Source organism: Triplophysa rosa, linkage group LG1, assembly GCF_024868665.1.
Source record: "Triplophysa rosa linkage group LG1, Trosa_1v2, whole genome shotgun sequence".
NCBI classification, from domain to species: domain Eukaryota; kingdom Metazoa; phylum Chordata; class Actinopteri; order Cypriniformes; family Nemacheilidae; genus Triplophysa; species Triplophysa rosa.
In genome coordinates this window covers 12,771,298-12,789,512 of record NC_079890.1, presented here as the reverse complement: position 1 = coordinate 12,789,512, position 18,215 = coordinate 12,771,298, and the positions used below count along the sequence as shown (strand labels likewise).

At 38.5% G+C, this 18,215-nt stretch overlaps 2 protein-coding genes across 6 annotated transcripts; one reads left to right on the top strand and one right to left on the bottom strand.

Annotated features, from left to right (window-relative positions):
• Nucleotides 1-1,326: 1,326 nt before the first annotated feature.
• Nucleotides 1,327-12,703, top strand: pik3c3 (phosphatidylinositol 3-kinase, catalytic subunit type 3). Of its 4 annotated transcripts, none has more exons than XM_057339761.1 (25): nt 1,327-1,706; nt 4,350-4,538; nt 4,852-4,995; nt 5,678-5,807; nt 6,645-6,731; nt 6,847-6,942; nt 7,532-7,603; nt 7,710-7,814; nt 7,894-7,986; nt 8,120-8,305; nt 8,511-8,653; nt 9,313-9,391; nt 9,481-9,548; nt 9,651-9,756; nt 10,108-10,224; nt 10,307-10,438; nt 10,522-10,650; nt 10,803-10,872; nt 10,958-11,022; nt 11,119-11,203; nt 11,298-11,372; nt 11,460-11,628; nt 11,765-11,855; nt 11,972-12,097; nt 12,470-12,702. In XM_057339761.1, exons 2-25 carry the CDS (start codon nt 4,408-4,410, stop codon nt 12,482-12,484), a joined length of 2,514 nt encoding a protein of 837 aa, XP_057195744.1. In that variant the 5' UTR covers nt 1,327-1,706; nt 4,350-4,407; the 3' UTR covers nt 12,485-12,702. The 4 variants fall into 4 exon arrangements, with proteins under 4 accessions (XP_057195744.1, XP_057195736.1, XP_057195752.1 ...); XM_057339753.1 differs by lacking the exon at nt 1,327-1,706 and adding an exon at nt 2,676-3,371 and having other exon boundaries at nt 12,470-12,703; XM_057339769.1 differs by lacking the exon at nt 1,327-1,706 and adding an exon at nt 3,437-4,180.
• Nucleotides 12,704-12,869: 166 nt separating this feature from the next.
• On the bottom strand, nt 12,870-18,079 carry si:dkeyp-75h12.7 (uncharacterized). 2 transcript variants are annotated; one of them, XM_057339792.1, is made up of 8 exons: nt 18,027-18,079; nt 17,861-17,925; nt 17,502-17,622; nt 16,806-16,969; nt 15,725-15,945; nt 15,438-15,597; nt 14,954-15,063; nt 12,870-14,721 (listed from the first exon to the last, which is right to left on the bottom strand). In XM_057339792.1, exons 2-8 carry the CDS (start codon nt 17,910-17,912, stop codon nt 14,275-14,277), a joined length of 1,275 nt encoding a protein of 424 aa, XP_057195775.1. In that variant the 5' UTR covers nt 17,913-17,925; nt 18,027-18,079; the 3' UTR covers nt 12,870-14,274. The 2 variants fall into 2 exon arrangements, with proteins under 2 accessions (XP_057195775.1, XP_057195768.1); XM_057339785.1 differs by having other exon boundaries at nt 17,861-18,065.
• Between the last annotated feature and the right edge of the window lie 136 nt (nt 18,080-18,215).

The following is an 18,215-nucleotide window of genomic DNA, read 5'->3' as shown; positions in this document are numbered from 1 at the left end:
GGTGATTTCATTTTACTGCCAACCGCCAATTAAATAAAAAGAAGCTTATTTCATTTTGACGTGCACAACACAGGCAGATATACACACGGAGGCAAGCTAGGACGGTTCGTGTTAGAGCAGTCAAAATTAAATGTCATCACATAATGTTCTCTATTTTAAAAGGTAAGTGACTGTAAATGTCAGCATTATCATGTGTGTAAATCATTGAAGAATGTCGAGTGAAACAAGAGCTTATTCCGTTAGTTCAGAGAGTATGCGATTTTATTCCTACAGTTATTCCTGATAGGAGGTTTCCATAAATATTTAGTTTATACATAACATTACGCTTCAACTAAGTTGAATGGTGCAACTCAAAAATATTTTGTAGTGCGTAAATTGTAACTTAGTGCAATTTACGCACAGCTGGTGCAGCCGGTGTTCTGCCAATTTATGCTACCCATACATTTGTGCTACCATCAGTCTTGTTTAACTGGATTTCATTCATTCATTATATTTTCGCGAAAGTTTAAATTGGGGTACTGCAATGTTTATTTTCTTTAAAAATTAACTTACTGCAAATGATAGCTAGCAAATTATTTTAAAATAATGTTAGCACATGAAAGCATTGCAAATAAATTGTTTACTTTACGTTCTTAGTGTATGTTTTTGACCAGCAAACTATGTGTAATGAAGAATTGGTGTTAATTAAAGTAGAATTTAAAGAATTTCTGTACATTTATTTACATAGAATATTTAATTATATTATTAAAACTGTATTATATAATGTTTGCCTCTCTAATGTTTGCCATCTCTGCTTGAAGCATAAAATTACAGTTAACTTAATGTTTACTGTAAAACATAAAAAAACTAAAACTTTGGTTTGAAAGCTGTCTTAAATTTTAAGTTAAATCAAATTGTCACTTAAATTTAAATGATATTAAACTGACCTAAAAACATCTAGTTCCATTTCGTATAACTTATACAATTAAGTTGACATTTATTATTTTGATGAGTTTAAGTAATGAAAAAAACTTGAGCACATCATTTTTACAGTGTTGTTATCTTAGCGTGAGTGGATGTCAAACTATGTCAATGTGACATTAATTATTCTTACACTAAAAAATGAACAATATTTTAAATAACAGCCTTAATATTTAGCGATAGCCATAGTAGTAAAAAACATTGTATATTTTTTGTTCTGTTGAACACAAAATGAGATATTTTGAAAAATGTAGGAAAACAAGCAGTCCTGCAGCACCTTAACCATTTAAATTTTTGCTACTATAGTCAATGATGTCCCAGAACTGAAAATTGCTAAAGGTTTTTCAAATATCTTCATTTGTGTTCAGCAGAAAAAAGAAATAAATACAGATTTGGAACAACTTGAGGGGGAGTAAATGATGACCGAATTTTCACTTTTGGGCGAACTGTCCATTTAAAAAGTACAATCTAATTCTTTACAGGTACCTCCTGGTGTACAAGTAGCTGTGAATCATTGACCTACTTGACCAAACCAGTCTACTAAAGCAACATTTGTGTGGTGTGATTACGATGAATTAAAGCTACCCTACCCAACTTTCACAGTACATGCAAAAACTGATTATTAACCAGTTATTGATCTGTCACAGGCAGTGCTTAACTTATAAAATGCAGGTCTGTTGAGCCCTATTCAGTGGAAACCTTCATCATCCTGAAAGTGCAGCTGCCCTTTTGGCTTCAACTCAAAGGTATGTATCTTAGGAGCAAGGAAGCAGAGCCCCCTCTATGAATGTTCGGAACACATGAGGGGTGGCAATGAGCCTTATCCTCTATAACAGCTCTTGAATCCCGAGGGGAGCATGTAATGGACTGTGGTCCTGTTCTGTTGTGAAGTCTGACTCATCACCATGAATTATATAACCACACACTAATGTGCAGGGGGGACCCAAGGTTACACTAAGTTTTAGGAGCAAGTGATCAGATGCCAAGCTGCCAGTGAATGTGAATTAAAGAACAGTTTGTTTTTTCACTTGTTTTACTGGCTTGGTTTTCCCTCAACAAATGATGACAAGAAACACACTTTATGTGAAGACACTTTTTAGGAAGTACAACTTGGTGCCTGTATGGACAAACAAAACCATAAATTGTTTATTTCAGACATTTGGAGAACATCATGTTCATGTCAGGCACTCCAAAGACAGTTAGCAATTGAAAATGACTTGTCCACCTGAGCAGAATGGCTCACAAAGGCCATGGCAGCTGGTTTCGTGGTAGTTTTGAGGTTATTAAAAAGAGAAACAAAACGTTTTGTATAGAATATAGGATGCATTATGATTATTATGATATTTATTGTAGCTATTTTGGCTAATATTATACATAGATGTTAAATATGTAAAGTGATTTGTAAGTGAGATTTAACTCCTAAACCCCCCAGAGTTGTCATACTATAGCTCTAATTACATAATAAATAAAAAGATGCGATTGCATTTTCATATTTACATTTTAAAACATAAACAAAGAAAAGTGCCACATTCGATTAATTATGTTAAAGCAAATAAAGTGTTTTGTTTATCTTGAGTATCTTGCTTAAATTCTGTTCAAGCTCAGAAACTCCACAAATTATTAATGCAAATATTTTATACACTAATACACATTGTATACAATTTTTTATTATGCTTTAGAAAACAATTACAATAAAGCATTTCAAACTTAAATAAGAGGTTCGAAGGAAAACCAGAGCACGTGCACAAAGCTAGAACAAGACAAACAACATAACAGAGGGAAGTACATATAAAGTACAAAATATATATATATAATATAACAATTAACATACTAAACATCAGGGTCTTCTAAAAGCTCAAATTCTTCTCCTTGTATACAATTTAAGAGGACTTTTAAATGCTTCATGAAGTTTGTCCTCTTCTACTATCCGTTCTTCAACCAAACAGGAAGTCACAGAGATTCATCAGACCAAAGAAGTCATTGCTGATCCGTACCCTCTATACAAACTGCAGCGGTGATCGAACAAATTGGCATCGAGTATTTACGCCTCAATGTGATGTTTCCTTTCTAAAAGCGGACGCGATGATGCTCTGTCAGATGTACATTACAACTTTATTATTGTCTTAAATTAAGACTGCTAATGTTTTTTTCTAGCCACATTGGCTGTCAATAATCAGGCTAAGTTATATCAGCAGGAACAGTCAAAAATCTTCGTCAGATTCTGTGAAGAGTCTTTGCTCTTAGGCCCTGCTGTTCTTTCCTAACGCCTAACAAATCTGCATTTGTCTTTTATATGCGTTTCATGTAATCTACTAGCGTTTTGTAACACTTCATTGATTACTGAGGATGGACACGGACAAGTTTAACTATGTGTATAGTTGCGATCTGGACATAAACGTCCAACTGAAAATGTAAGTATGTTTGTGGTCCTTAGTCATTGTTATGATTGAGCTGTCAAACACCAGCTCCAATATCGAGTAACAACTCATGTCCGCTTAGCCGAGATTATACGTTTAACTGGACACGTTGCATGTGTAATGTCAAGATGTCCTATCTGTCATATGCATCTTTATAAAATTATATCAGTATACATAAGTGTGTGTCAATGTATTAGCATGGAGAAACTTATTTTAATAACGTTACATGTATCGTCTGCTGGCCAGTGATGAAAGCGACATTCGCTTGCACACGTAACATGTAAGATACAGATGTAGTGTCGTTTCATTTTAAAGATGCCTTCCTCACAGAAAAGGTTTAGTTTTTGCGATGTTTACCGAACTCGAGCATGACAGCAGAATGAGTCAGAAGAATGCGAGTCCGATGAGAGCTTTTGGGTTTTAGGGCTGTCATCTGTCTATTGACATCATTGTCCTTTTGCCCTCGATCTTAACGAGTCTATGTTCACTGGGTGCATCATAAATAAAGATCATAAATGATTCCTCGGCCGTATAAGCGCATAATGGAATCAGTTGATTTCATTACGTCAGTAGGGAAGAGGAATCCCGGGGTGCCAGTAAGCGATCTTGCGCAAGACATCATAACAAGAGGCCGATTGTAAAAGCCAAACCGCATGAAGAAGAGCCATCACCCCGTGAAACACTTGAGATAGTCTCGGGGAGCGAATGACGGCGTTTTTAAACAAGGTGTGCCTACCACAAAAGTTCAACTAAACTTACAAAGTTATATACAACCACCTAATACCAAACGCTGGCGTGTAGAGGTAACCATAGCAACGATATTGCGCTCGACAACATTGTCATTACTTTTCCCATTTTTATGAATGTATTTATCGCAAGTATATAGAAGTACAGTGTTTATATTACAGCATGTATATATATATATATATACAGACAACAGAGACAGCATTTTTGTCATGCTTGCTTTTGCAGAGGAAGTTTGGAGGGCAAGAGAGAGCAAAAGAGTTATAAATCTCTGCTGGAGGACCCCATGCTGCGCTTCTCAGGACTCTATCAGGAGAGCTGCTCTGACCTCTACGTCACCTGTCAGGTGTTTGCTGAGGGCAAACCTCTCGCCCTGCCCGTACGGACCTCCTACAAGGCCTTCAGCACTCGCTGGAAGTGAGTACATACTGTATATTACAGCAGTCAAATCCTGCACATGGCTGTGTGCTCAAATAAAAGAGAGTGTGTGGTATAGTGTGACATAGATATGCATCTTTGTGACGTGTTCGGTGTGCGTTGTTTTTCATTGCTCCATTCATCAAGTTTCTTTCAAATGGTCACGCTTTACACATCAATGGCTCTTTTGTATTAAGGGAACTGGCCATATGGATGCTCATGAACTTTCGTATAAATCCACTTTTATATGAGTAGCTTTAGGTTGTCTCGCGTGTTTTGTCGAATTGTTATTCCTGCCTTTTCTTTACTGCAGTTGGAATGAGTGGCTTAAGTTGCCAGTGAAGTACCCTGACCTGCCTCAGAGTGCCCAGGTGGCTCTAACTGTGTGGGATGTGTATGGACCCGGCCGTGCCACACCTGTTGGGGGAACTACAGTCACTCTGTTTGGGAAATATGGGTAAAGTACCGGTTCCTTTGTCCTAAAGTCAATGGCATTTGGTTTAAATGCCTGAAATGAAGTCTGGGGTTAAAACAAGCTCACTTTTGGTTCTATGACATAAAACACACAAGTAATATGTCACTCGTGTTTTTTAAAGATTTGATCTTGCAAAAAAGGCGGTTGCTAACAATTCGCTGCATTAGACAAGAGATGTTGTCTCGGACGTTAAACATCATGCATAAAAATGTCAAAAAAGCAACATGGGCTCAAAATCCCAGAAAATGCGTGTGAGATTAATTAGGAAACATGTTTTTCATAAAGTTAGATTTTTTTAATAAAAAAAAAAGGTTGACTTGATCGACAGAATGTGTAAGCATCACTTGTGAGTTTTGTATATAATCCAAAATCTTATAGGAAAATTTCGATTGCCTTTTTGTTGTGGGTACCAGTGTGATACTAACCGCCGAATTGGCCTACAAAAATATGTAATCTCTACAGCTCTCTAAATAAACACCTTATCAAGAAAAATATCTGTCCAGAAAAATTTATATCTGATTTATTAAAAAAATCTTAATAATTCTACAAGTTTAGTAAATGATCTGATGAATAATCTGTTAAATAGAAGCTCAGTGAATTCAAATAGACAAATTCGTGGTTTGATTTATTCATCTATCTTTCTATATCTTTTACACTGTTTTAGAATGTTCCGGCAAGGTATGCACGATCTGAAGGTGTGGCCAGGCGTAGAGGGTGACGGCTGTGAGCCCACTAATACGCCAGGAAGGACCAGCAGCACTCTGGCAGAAGACCAGATGGGCCGTCTGGCTAAGGTCAGCTGTGCGATAGAGAGCGGAAAAGCCAAACTGAGACCGCAAGAGGAAAATATGCCTGAGGACAGATATTGTACATAAGGGATATATTAAGTGAAGAGAAGAATGCAGGGTGGGATGGGTGAATAGATAGAGAGATGAATCGATGGATATGCTGCTGGTGTTTATAGATTACTCAGTTTGTGGAAAGAATGAGATCTGAGAATGTTGGTTGTTGCAAGGGTGTGTATGAGTGTTTTAACTGCCCTCTGTTCCAGGGCCCAGACCTGGAGATACTTAGTGACGTGAGTATGAGAGAAAACAGGACAGGAATGCTGATTGTGTGTGTGTGGCTGTGTGTTCGTGTGTATGAGTGTGTACTTGTGTGTTTATTTGTGTGGTATATATGAGCAAGATGTAAGACAGGTTACCTATTTAGGGATTGTTTTATCTGACCCACATTTTCACAAATAGGATGAATACATTGTTTTTCTTGTTTGTTTTACACTTTAAAGCTCTTTCATTTTACAATATGCTGCTTGCCTTATGTTTTTATTTAGACCTTTTTATAAAAATGTATTTGCGATATTGGTGGCTTTTGGTTAAGACGTGTTATTGTACTAACTATAACTAACTGTTTGTTATTAAAACCTGAGTCATCCTGGTGTGCTACAACTTCATATTGGCACTTGCTGACTGGCATTTGGCTAATAAGTGTTTTTGTTTGTGAGGCTTTGGGGGCTGACACAGTGCTCTCACGCGATTGGCTGAAAGTTTGCACACACACGTTCATAGCGTTGCTTGTCATGCAAACATGTTTCTTCTTAAAGCCTTTTTGTTTGCTTCTCTCTCTTTCAGCTAACAAAGGCTCATCGTCAGGGTCACATGGTTAAAGTAGACTGGCTGGATCGCTTGACGTTCAGAGAGATTGAGATGATCAATGAGGTGAGTGGATTTGGGTTCAAGTCCCAATATGACCACTGTGTAGAGTCCAAAACTATAAACCACAGTCGTGTCAAATTAAGATGCTGTATAAAGTGTGTGTGTGTTTTCTTTACAGAGTGAAAAACGTAGTTCTAATTTCATGTACCTGATGGTGGAATTCCCCCGGGTCAAAAGTGGAGAGCGAGAATACAGCATCGTCTATTATGAAAAGGTAAATGCATTTTGGTGGAAACTTCATTTCCTCTCGCAAGATTGTTCTGATCTACAGTGATTTCGTCGTTAAGGTTAACATATCCCAGTAGAATAAAGTTAAATGGACAGTTCACCCAAAAATGAAAATTCTGTCATGAATTACTCACCCTTAAGTTGTTCCAAACCTGTATACATTTCTTTGTTCTGTTGAACACAAAGAAAATTATTTGGATGAATGTACCCCATTTCTGGGGTAGTCAAAAAATGGTAGTCAAAGTGCCCCAGAATTGTTTGTTTTCCTAAATATCTTCTTTTGTGTTTAACAGAACAAAAACATTTACAATATTTTTCTGCTATGGCAGTCAATGGTGCCCCAGAAATCTCAGTTGCTAACATTCTTCCAAATATCTTCCTTTGTGTTCAACGGAATAAAGAAGTTTGAACAGGTTTGGAATTACTTGAGGGTGTGTAATTCATGACAGAATTTTCATTTTTGGGTGGACTAGCCCTTTAACATTTCATTTCTTAGAACACTTGAAATTGTTCTATTGTGTGTAATTTAGTTTACATTTACATTAGTTCATCTATATGCCTCTTTTTCTCTTCAGGATGCAGATGATTCCTCCCCATTGCCAACCAGTTCAGATATTGTAAAAGTTCCCGACCCTCAGATGTGCATGGTGAGAGCACATCAACCCAAACGCATAAATCACATTAATTCGATTCTAAGCTAATGATGTTTTCCGTTGATGTTGTTAGTCTAAATATAAGTTTGTTCTGTTGCAGGAGAACCTTGTAGAGAGTAAACACCATAAACTGGCCCGTAGGTTACGAAGTGGACCATCCGACCACGATCTCAAACCTAACGCGGCCACACGAGATCAACTCAATGTTAGTGACAAAGACAAAGAGCACTACACAATACATATCAACAAACATGTGTTTTAGATGAAAATGTATGTGTTTATAGATCATAGTGAGCTACCCACCCACTAAACAGCTGAGCTCAGAGGAACAGGACCTTGTGTGGAAGTTCAGATACTACCTCACCACACAGGAGAAGGTGAGTGAACGTGTGTACATGTGTGCTTTGATGCACTATGTTTTCCTATGGGATCAGGATTGTGTCTGATGTAGTGTCAGTTTATGCTTAATCTGTGTCTAGTAAAGTATCTCTTTGTGAATCTCGTTTTTAGGCCTTGACAAAGTTCCTGAAGTGTGTGAACTGGGATCTGCCCCAGGAGGCCAAACAGGCCCTGGAGTTACTGGGAAAGTGGAGGCCGATGGATGTGGAGGACTCCCTGGAGCTGTTGTCCTCTCAGTTCACCAACCCCACAGTCAGACGCTACGCTGTTGCGAGGCTGCAGCAGGCTGACGATGAGGTAAATGCTGTGTGTTTGTGTCCTGTGTGTTTGTCAGTGGAGCAGTTGTATGCATTTATTTGCAATATAGTTCTCTGAAATAGTTTCTAGATGTGGTGATCTACCTCTTGATCGTACCTGCGTTGTCCATTTTGAACGTGTTCAAAAGTCATTCTTAAAAGTTCTCTAGATGACAGGAAACTCTCTGTCCACCATTTTTTCGTAGGATCTTTTAATGTACTTACTACAGCTGGTGCAGGCGTTGAAATATGAAAACTTCAATGATATCCAGGGTGGTTTGGAGCCTGCCAGTAAGAGAGACAGCCAGGGGGATCTGGGAGAGAGTTCAACGCTAGGTGATCTGGACAGGTCAGCTACATCAAACGTCTGTTTCTTAGACAACTTCAAGGAAGAGTTCAACCAATAAATACATTCTGTCATCATTTACTCGCCCTCGAGTTGTTCCAAATCTGTATACATTTCTTTGTTCTGATGAACACAGAGAAAGATATTTGGAAGAATGCTTATAACCAAACAGTTCTTGGCCACCATTGACTACCGTAAAATTACAATTGCAGTCAAAAGTGCCCCTGAACAGTTTGATTTCCTACATTATTCAAAATATCTTCTTTTGTGTTCAACAGAACAAAGAAAAACAATTTGTAAAGTAATTTTTCTTACTTTGGTACTAGGGTTTCTGACACCGTGTCTACACCAGACGTGACGGGCACGACGTGACACGACACAGGGCTTGTCGCGCCGTGCCGCATCCAGTTTGGACAAAGTTCTAATGCGTTTCTAATGTCCTTTTTCGTGGTGCGTCGCGTCCGGTGTAGACACGGTGTTACTCTGTTCGTCAGAACTAAGACATTTGAGAGTGAGTAAATGAAGACAAAACTTTCATTTTTGGGTGAACTGTTCCTTTAAGATTTTCAGGCTGTGTTTATACATTGAAAATCGTAAATGCTTATTTTGATGTACCATACAAAGATCCTCCTTAGTCTATGAAGCATGTGTGTTTTTTGTAGTTCACAGATGGTGCCTGCTATCACAGCGACGCCCAGCTCACAGAAAGGCAAAGAGGGAGCAGATGCTGAGAATCTGGAGGTAAGTAATAAAAAGTAAATAGATCAGCGGCGTGATTATGGAGATTATGGTCTGCGTGTATGTAACTGTGTATTATCTGTGTTCAACAGCAAGATCTGTGCACCTTTCTCATATCACGTGCCTGCAAGAACTCAACACTGGCAAACTATTTGTATTGGTGAGTAATGGATTAACACCAGTTGTAACTTGCCAGTTACTCTGACTCCATATTTTTGATTCAAAACAAATGTTTGGTTTGTGACATTGTCTTCTTCTGCAGGTATGTAATTGTGGAGTGTGAGGATCAGGACACGCAGCAGAGAGACCCAAAGACCCATGACATGTATCTCAATGTAATGAGGAGGTTCAGTCAGGCTCTGCTCAAGGTACCTTCACACTAATGTTTCCAAAGACATTTTTCTGTCCGCACTGAATGTGAAACAACACATTCGCTGCCCTTGAGAATATATGTTTAATGAACGATTAAAAAGAATGAAACCAATGAGATTTAAGGGGGCGGGGCTAATCAATGCAATGCCTTATCTGTTTAGAGGATGTCACCACTTTTGTGTTCTTGGCTCAGTAAAGCCAAATATCATCCATGTACTTTTAAAGAGAAGTGTTAATTATATAACTTATTTATCGATATATGTTTAAAATGCTAATAATGATTTAATAGAAAATGGCAGTGTATTACAGGTGTAGTGAGATAGTGATGTGTGTGTATCTGTTGTCAGGGCGATAAGAGCGTGAGAGTGATGCGCTCCCTGCTGGCCTCTCAGCAGACTTTTGTAGACAGACTAGTGCAACTCATGAAGGCTGTTCAGCGAGAGAGCGGAAACCGCAAGAAGAAGGTATTAAAACATGCAACTCTTTTACTGTTACTTAAATATATTGCTGTTCATTAGTAGATTTAGTCTGTGTGTTCTGTGTCAGACGGAGCGGTTGCAGGGTCTGTTGGCTGATAATGAGAAGGTGAATCTGTCGGAGATCGAGCCCATTCCCCTCCCACTGGAACCTCAGATCCGCATCAAAGGCATCATACCTGAGACTGCCACGCTCTTTAAGGTATTGTGTGTATCTGTTCATATCCATTACACATTGACCCACATGTATCACTCACCCTTGAGCACTGTTTCTCTCTTTCCCAGAGTGCTCTGATGCCAGCTAAGCTCATCTTTAAGACAGAGGATGGGGAGCAGTATCCTGTCATCTTTAAACATGGAGATGACCTGAGACAGGACCAGCTCATCCTGCAGATTATTTCACTCATGGACAAGGTCAGAAGATCTCATTACATCTTATCGCATTTTACTACTTGAAATGTCATCAAAAAAGATTTGTTTTTGTTTCTAAAACTAGCTCGCCTCAGAAACGCATGCACGCGCACGCACACGCACACACACACATCTTTAAACTTGATTTTCAACAGCTTCTGAGAAAAGAGAATCTGGACCTAAAATTAACACCATACAAAGTTCTGGCGACCAGCACCAAACACGGTCAGTACTTCGTAACGTGTGCGTCACAGGCCAATCTCACTTCACACACCAAGCACTGAATGCTGCGTATATATTTTATCTACAGGTTTTATGCAGTTTGTGCAGTCAGTGCCTGTGGCTGAAGTTTTGGCCACTGAAGGCAACATTCAGGTAAGATTAAACTGCACATTTAATCATGTGATTCACCAAATCATTTTCTGTGTTCAGTTCATTAAGTCTTGTTTGTCTTTAATTGTGTCCATAAAGAGTTTCTTTCGGAAACATGCTCCAAATGACAAGGGCCCATACGGCATCAGCTCTGAAGTCATGGACACATATGTTAAAAGCTGTGGTGAGCTTCATTTAGCATGTTTTATCCATTATCCTAAACCATTAAATACTTGACCACATGATGCACATTATGAATGTTGCATTTGTGTTTCCAGCGGGCTATTGTGTCATCACCTATATTCTGGGAGTGGGAGACAGACATCTAGACAACCTGCTTCTCACTAAGACTGGTACCCTCAGTGATAGACCACTCTTTTCATTGACATTCTTTCTGTGTTAAGTTTTTAAATGTGTTGACGGGTCTCTCTGGCTTGTAGGGAAGCTGTTTCATATAGATTTTGGATATATTCTGGGCCGTGACCCTAAACCTCTGCCACCACCCATGAAACTGAGCAAGGAGATGGTGGAAGGGATGGGGGGAATGCAGAGTGAACAATACCAGGAGTTCAGGAAACAGTGTTACACTGCATTCCTACACCTGCGCAGGTGAATTGCTTACATATCCACATTAAACTGAGTGAATATGGCCTTAAACCAAGAATTCGCCATTAATGTCGACACATGATATTATTAAACAGATCCTTGAAATGATTCAAATTATTTTTTTTGTTGTCTCTTGCAGATATTCCAATCTTATTCTAAATTTGTTCTCTCTGATGGTGGATGCTAATATTCCAGACATTGCACTTGAGCCTGACAAAACCGTAAAGAAGGTTTGTGTGTGGCCCTAGTGTTTTGCTTCAAAACCTTGGAGATAAACTAAATCAAGCAATAAAATAAAGTATGCAGGTAGTTTTTACCGGTTACGTTTTTTGTCGACCCACCGCAGGTTCAGGACAAGTTCCGATTGGACCTCTCGGATGAGGAGGCGGTGCATTACATGCAGAGTCTGATTGATGAGAGTGTAGGGGCGCTGTTTGCTGCTGTGGTTGAGCAGATACACAAATTTGCACAGGTATGTCTATACAGTGTCTTTCCTGTTGTCGAAAGTAAAACTTTTTCTTATGGCAACAGTTGTTTTAAATGAGTTTGTGGAAAAGTTACTTAAAACAAGAGTTTGTGCTCTGAATGTTTTTTTTTTTGTAGCGCTCAGTTCTTCTAAAAAGCAGCTGATGGTTGATGGGCAGTGTAATACACAATAAACAAAAAATGTATTTTTTACTCAATTTTTAGTAATTCAGTAATTAACTAATAAAAATAAAACCCCAAAAATGTGTGTTAAATTTTGGCAAGGCAGGTGGTAGATTCCACAGCGTTGAACTAAAATTGGCACAGCATTGGGCAAAAATGGCATTTATTACTAATGCTTTATGTTCAAAATTCACAGTATTGGCGCAGATGAGGTGGAGGCTGGTTCTCACAATGCACGACAGACGGATGGACCGCAAACACAAGTGAACGATGGAGAAGAGATGGACAGGTGCCAAGGCCACGCTTGTGATGTTGTGTACTCACAAAGTCTCAACTGTAAAAATCGAAATACCTTTGTATATATTATTTAAAATTGTAATAATTCACTTCATGTAAAAAGACAGCCAAATAAATATTCAAACTTTAGCATTTCTGTTTATTGGCTACATTTTTATTTACAGTCCCATATAAGACAAGTTTGATAAATCTTCTGTTAAATATGAATGTGAAACCCTACATTAGGCTCAGTTATTTGTTAAAGGGAATATACCTTATTTATGATAATGAGTGGTTCTGATGAATATGGTGGTTTTAATGGTTTCATTGGATGAGGTCCTGAGCGTCTTTATGTGCAGAGTGAGTCAGCGAGTGAGTCACACCTTCCTATAAGGATCATTCTCACACAACTTTATTAAACATCCTATCTATAGAATTTTGCCAATGCCCTAAAATGAAATGTTGACATTATACATAGTTTAAAAAGTATCACAGAATTATTTTTGGAACATGAAATAGTTTCAGACCCACACCAAGGTTTAGCATTGATATAATTACAAAGGCATTCATTCTTATAATTCTTTCACAAAAATGATTCAATAGTTGTGCTTTTATAATTCGAAGGCAATTTTTTGGTACATGTCATATGCAGTACATGTTGACTTTTTTTTCAAAACTTACAGACCTGTGCACATATATATGCTTGTTGTTTTTCAGAATTGTGGGCTGTGGTTTATTAAACCGATCATAACCCATGCAGACTTGTTTTCCGCTCTGCTACGTTTGGTCAACAAGAAACTTGACATTTAAAACACATGTCACATGTAAATTCAGATGGCAGAAATAACCGAGTTTTAGAAATCAGTTTGGAGGCGTCAAACGGTTTAGGGTTCAGGAAAAATCAAGTAGTCACAGAACAAATTTCCCAGTTTCAAACTACTTATTTGCACATTTCCATTTACAGTTATAACACCAAAATTCAGTAAAACCAATAAGACCCATTTTAAAGACGATGCACGTTAACGTCATCTGGATGTACACACACACACAAACTTAACATACATCCTAAACTACATTTTCCAGACCCTAGCATTACACTTGCTTTTTGGGAGCATTTCCACAAATGTTCCAGTTAGTTTAGCAACATCAGCAAAATTGAGCGCCTTAGTGTGATTAACTGTGAGACACGGTCCACAGAAAATAAGAGTCAAAATGGGCCAACTGAGTCAGAGACTAAAAAGATGGAGAAAAAAGGAAAACAATGAATCAAGCCACACAGAGGTCATACCGTACCCATAACTACCCAAAAAGTACACTTCAGTTGATAGGGTGTAAAACAAAGGAAAGATTTATAGTGCTCTGCCGAGTGAGTCACGAGCTGTAGGGGGTAGCCCAAACACTAGCACATGAAATGTGGAGGGCAGCGATAATGACAGCTAAAAAGGCTGGTGGCTTTTGACCAGATACATGAGAAACGTGCATAACGTGACAATATGTATAGCTCAACAGTAAAGGGTCAAGTAAAAAATCAAGGTTATAAAACGAATATTTACAATAATAGAGGCCGAATTTTGAGATTCAATTAATTATGTAAATATTAACACTGGAGCAGGTGGTCGAAATCATGCACCAAGCAAATGCAAGTGTCTTGGCAACTTGCAGTGGATGTATTTGAAGTAAGCACGTTATCCCAAGGGCAAATATTCTTCAAAGGCACAATAAGCCTTAAAACCAGCTCTCCTCTTCTACCTGGTCCTCAAACTGTTCTGGGACATCAGTTGTTGTCTCTTCAGTGCGTTTCACTCGCACTGAGCTCAGAGGAATGTTGAGGATTTTATCACACTCATCCAGATGAGGACATCTTTCCAGAATCAGATGGGCTGTCTGGAGAAGTTCAAAACTATGGCTTCCATCTGTTTCCAAGCCTCCGGACTCCACATGCAAGCCTCCTGAAGACTCCTCAGTGGAGCCGGGGTCATGTAGGATGGGGCTTCTGTAATAGCCGTTGCCCAGACTTTGAGAGCTGTGGTAGTATGACTGGTTGTCCATGTGTGTAAAGACAGCGAGGGACACAACAGAAATCCTGTCACTCTCAGAGCTCAGCCGGTCTGATGCAGTCTTGCTGGAGTCAATAAATGTCTCATTCTGAATTTCCTGGTCATAAAGTAACGCCTGAAACAATACAATATGAATGTGCTTTGAATGTAAAACCATTTAAACAACGAACACCTTCGTTTTTCATGGAATTGTATTGAACTTGTTTGTGACGGATTAACTGAAAAACACTTAATTGATTCTGCTGTAGAAGATTTGGAAAAAACTGTAAGTTGCAAAAAGTTTTTATAGGAATGTTGAATGAATGGTTGGTGAAGCATTCATTGCAATATAAAATGAAGTCCCTTACCAAAGATTTGGGCAGAGGGCGTTCAGGAGATGAGCACTGTCTCCAGAGCAGAATAAAAACTAGGCCAAGAACGATGAGAACAGCACATACAATCACAACGGCGAGGCTCTCTGGAGAACATGAACACCATCAGTGCAAATAATGCACCATTACACACATAATGGAAAAACAGTATGTGAGATCTCAGATTTTCACCATAATAGCACAACGCTGAAAGAAGGATAGTTCACTCAAAAATGAAAATTCTATCATTTACTCGCCCTCATGTCATTGCAAACCTGAATCACTTTTTTTTGCAGAACACAAAAGATATTTTGAAGAACATAAACAACCTAATAACATTGGCCCCCATTGACTTTCATTATATAGACACAAAATAACTGAGAAAATGTCTTATTTTGAGCCATATACAAACACGGTGGTGAATGAATGAGGACAGAATGTCCATCTTTGAGTGAACTATCCTTTTAACATTACTGCATACCGATCTTTGCTGGTATAGAAATACACTGTGGAGGACTGGGGAGAGAAGATGCTTCAAATTCAGATGTGAAGTTGGCCACAACGCAGTACACTTGCCCTGATAGGACAAACCCAAATTCTTCCCTGAACGGCTTTTCATCCATCACTTGAGCAGAGCGTATCTTTAAAAATGAAAAAAGCACACATTTTTGTAATTTTATCGTAAAAATGATTATGATGGTAAAGATTATTGTAAATTTACATCTGAACAGCAATTTCAACTGACAAAAATATGGAAAAGAGTTTTACCTGTTTGTCTGATGGTTTATGTTTGTTGTATAGCACAACTGTAACTGAGAGGGTTGTAAACTCAGATAAGTGGCAGGGGCAAAGCGTATCCATCTCTTCCTCACTCTCTTCCCCCTTAAATCTGCAGCTTATGGATGGAGCACAAGGAAAATTTAACGTCACCCAGAGGCTTCCATTCTCCGTTGAAATGTTAATGGATGGAGGACTAAATGTGGCAGCACCTAACAGAAGACAGACAGCGAGAAAGTGCGAAACGTGCAACAGTAAATTGTTAGTGGCATCTGAAAAAACTATTAAAGGGATAGTCTACCCAAAATGAAAATTCCGTCATCATTTAATCACCCTCATGTTGTTTCAAGTCTGTAAAAATGTCTTTGTTCTGTTGAACACAAAAGAAGATATTTAAAATAATGTAGGAAATAAAACAATTCTGAGGCATATAGTTTTGTTTCCTACTATGGAAGTCAATGGTACCCCAGAACTGTTCAGTTACAAACATTCTTCCAAATATATTCTTTTGAACAATAAAACAATAAAACAATTTTGAACAATAAATTTTACAATTTTACAATTTTGAACAATAAAATGTACACAGGTATGAAACAACTCGAGTGTGAGTAAACAGAATTTTCATTTTTGGGTGAACTATCCCTGTAATGTTGACTAAAAAATAACAAGCCAAACTTGGTCACACTTTCCCTTAATATTTCAAACGAAAAACCGTTTCTAGGCTTAATTTACAAAGAAATTCATTAACGTGTGCTATAGTACACTTCTTTAAAACTTAAAGTATACTTTCAGTATTTAGTGTTCCTCAATACTATGGTTAAAATTACTTATACAAGTACACTTATAGACTAAAAACTGTTCAAAATCAGAACATTGAAATAGCACCTCCAGTACAAGTAACTATGTAGGCTACTATTTACTGTACAAAGTGCACTTAAACTTTGCTTAGGTCTATACTTACATGAAAGGGTTTTCATTTCATTATATGACTAGGCCTGCAATTGTTATAAATGTACAAAATCTGTCATGCTTTATTCGTTATTTTAATTGAACGTTGAGATCTAAAACGGACCGCCATTCATTGCGTCACATAATTGCGCTTCACTCATCCAGTCATGAAGCCCTTCTGAGCTCAGTCTAATGTAGTTGAAGGAGTGCAAGTTCGTGAAGACGTTTGACAAATCACAGTTGTGTCTGGAGATCTGGATGCAGTCTGAAACCTTTTTCCACGATGCCCTGTTACACACAAAACACGGAGTTGCAAAGAAAGAGGACAATTCAATATCAATAATTGAGCACTCGCCTAAAACTGATGTACGAACAGGCATTTGAAATCCCACTTTCATTTTCTCAAAAACGTGACTCCTGCGCATAGGCATGAGCGCAAATAAATGAAACGAGAAGTGCAAACTGATCGCTTTTTCGAATGTCAGGGGAAACGCTCGTGTCTGACGCACAGACAACAGCGCATCTGATGCGAGGCAGCAGGCCTGGACTGTGTCTCTCTGCGGTTTCCAGCTCCACCACACGCAGTTTCACCTGCCACCATCGCCTTGCTGCCCTCTGCTTCTCATTTGCCATTTTTACATAAAATATATCTTTTTTAAATATATACACCATTCAGTCATTCCAAGTGTTCAACTGTTTCCAAAGCCCTTCCTTTGATCTGACTAATGTTTGTACCCACACGTTTTTCTATTATGAACATTACCATTAATAGCCTACTTATAAAAGCATTTGCAGATATACGCGTGTAGATGATACCCACCCGTTCGCTTTGCTCTGGACAGTGTAAGTTGTGTGTGGGGTGGCATCAGGGCACTCCCAGTCAAGGTGACATCCAAAATCTACTGTTCTTACACGCACGTCACATACAGAGAGCACGGACACTAAAGAAAACGTGTACAAACAACATTATACAGTATTCACATCATGTATGCATTAGGCAGACACTTTTGAGTTCAAACCCCTGATCTTCGCACTGCTAATGCAATGTTCTAGAAACTGAGCTAACTGAACACACCGTGTTCTTATATAATATATAATACTTATAACTACGTAGCCTATGTGCTTATATAAAAAGAATATTAAAAAGTAACGGAGACTTTAGGCTAAAAGGATACTCACCGACATATAGCATCAGGAGAAAAGAGCATAAGCTTTGGAGAGCAACAGGCATCCCCACAACGGACCTATTTTTGATTGTTTTCAAGAACGAAATAAACGGCTTTATTTGATCACAACGTAAAAGCTGATTGGTCGAACCACCACATTCACAGAGAAACAGATTTACCATAAACTGAAGAATGGAGTGATTTCATGAGCTGGTACTATCAGTAAGGGAACAGAAAGAAAGTGAGAGCAGGACAGATGTCACAGCTCAACGCAAGTACATGAAACCACCTGTTTCACATACAAAAGAAGTGGGGGGGGGCTGAGAAAGAAACCAACACCCTCTGGCGGACACTGTAGCAATGACAAC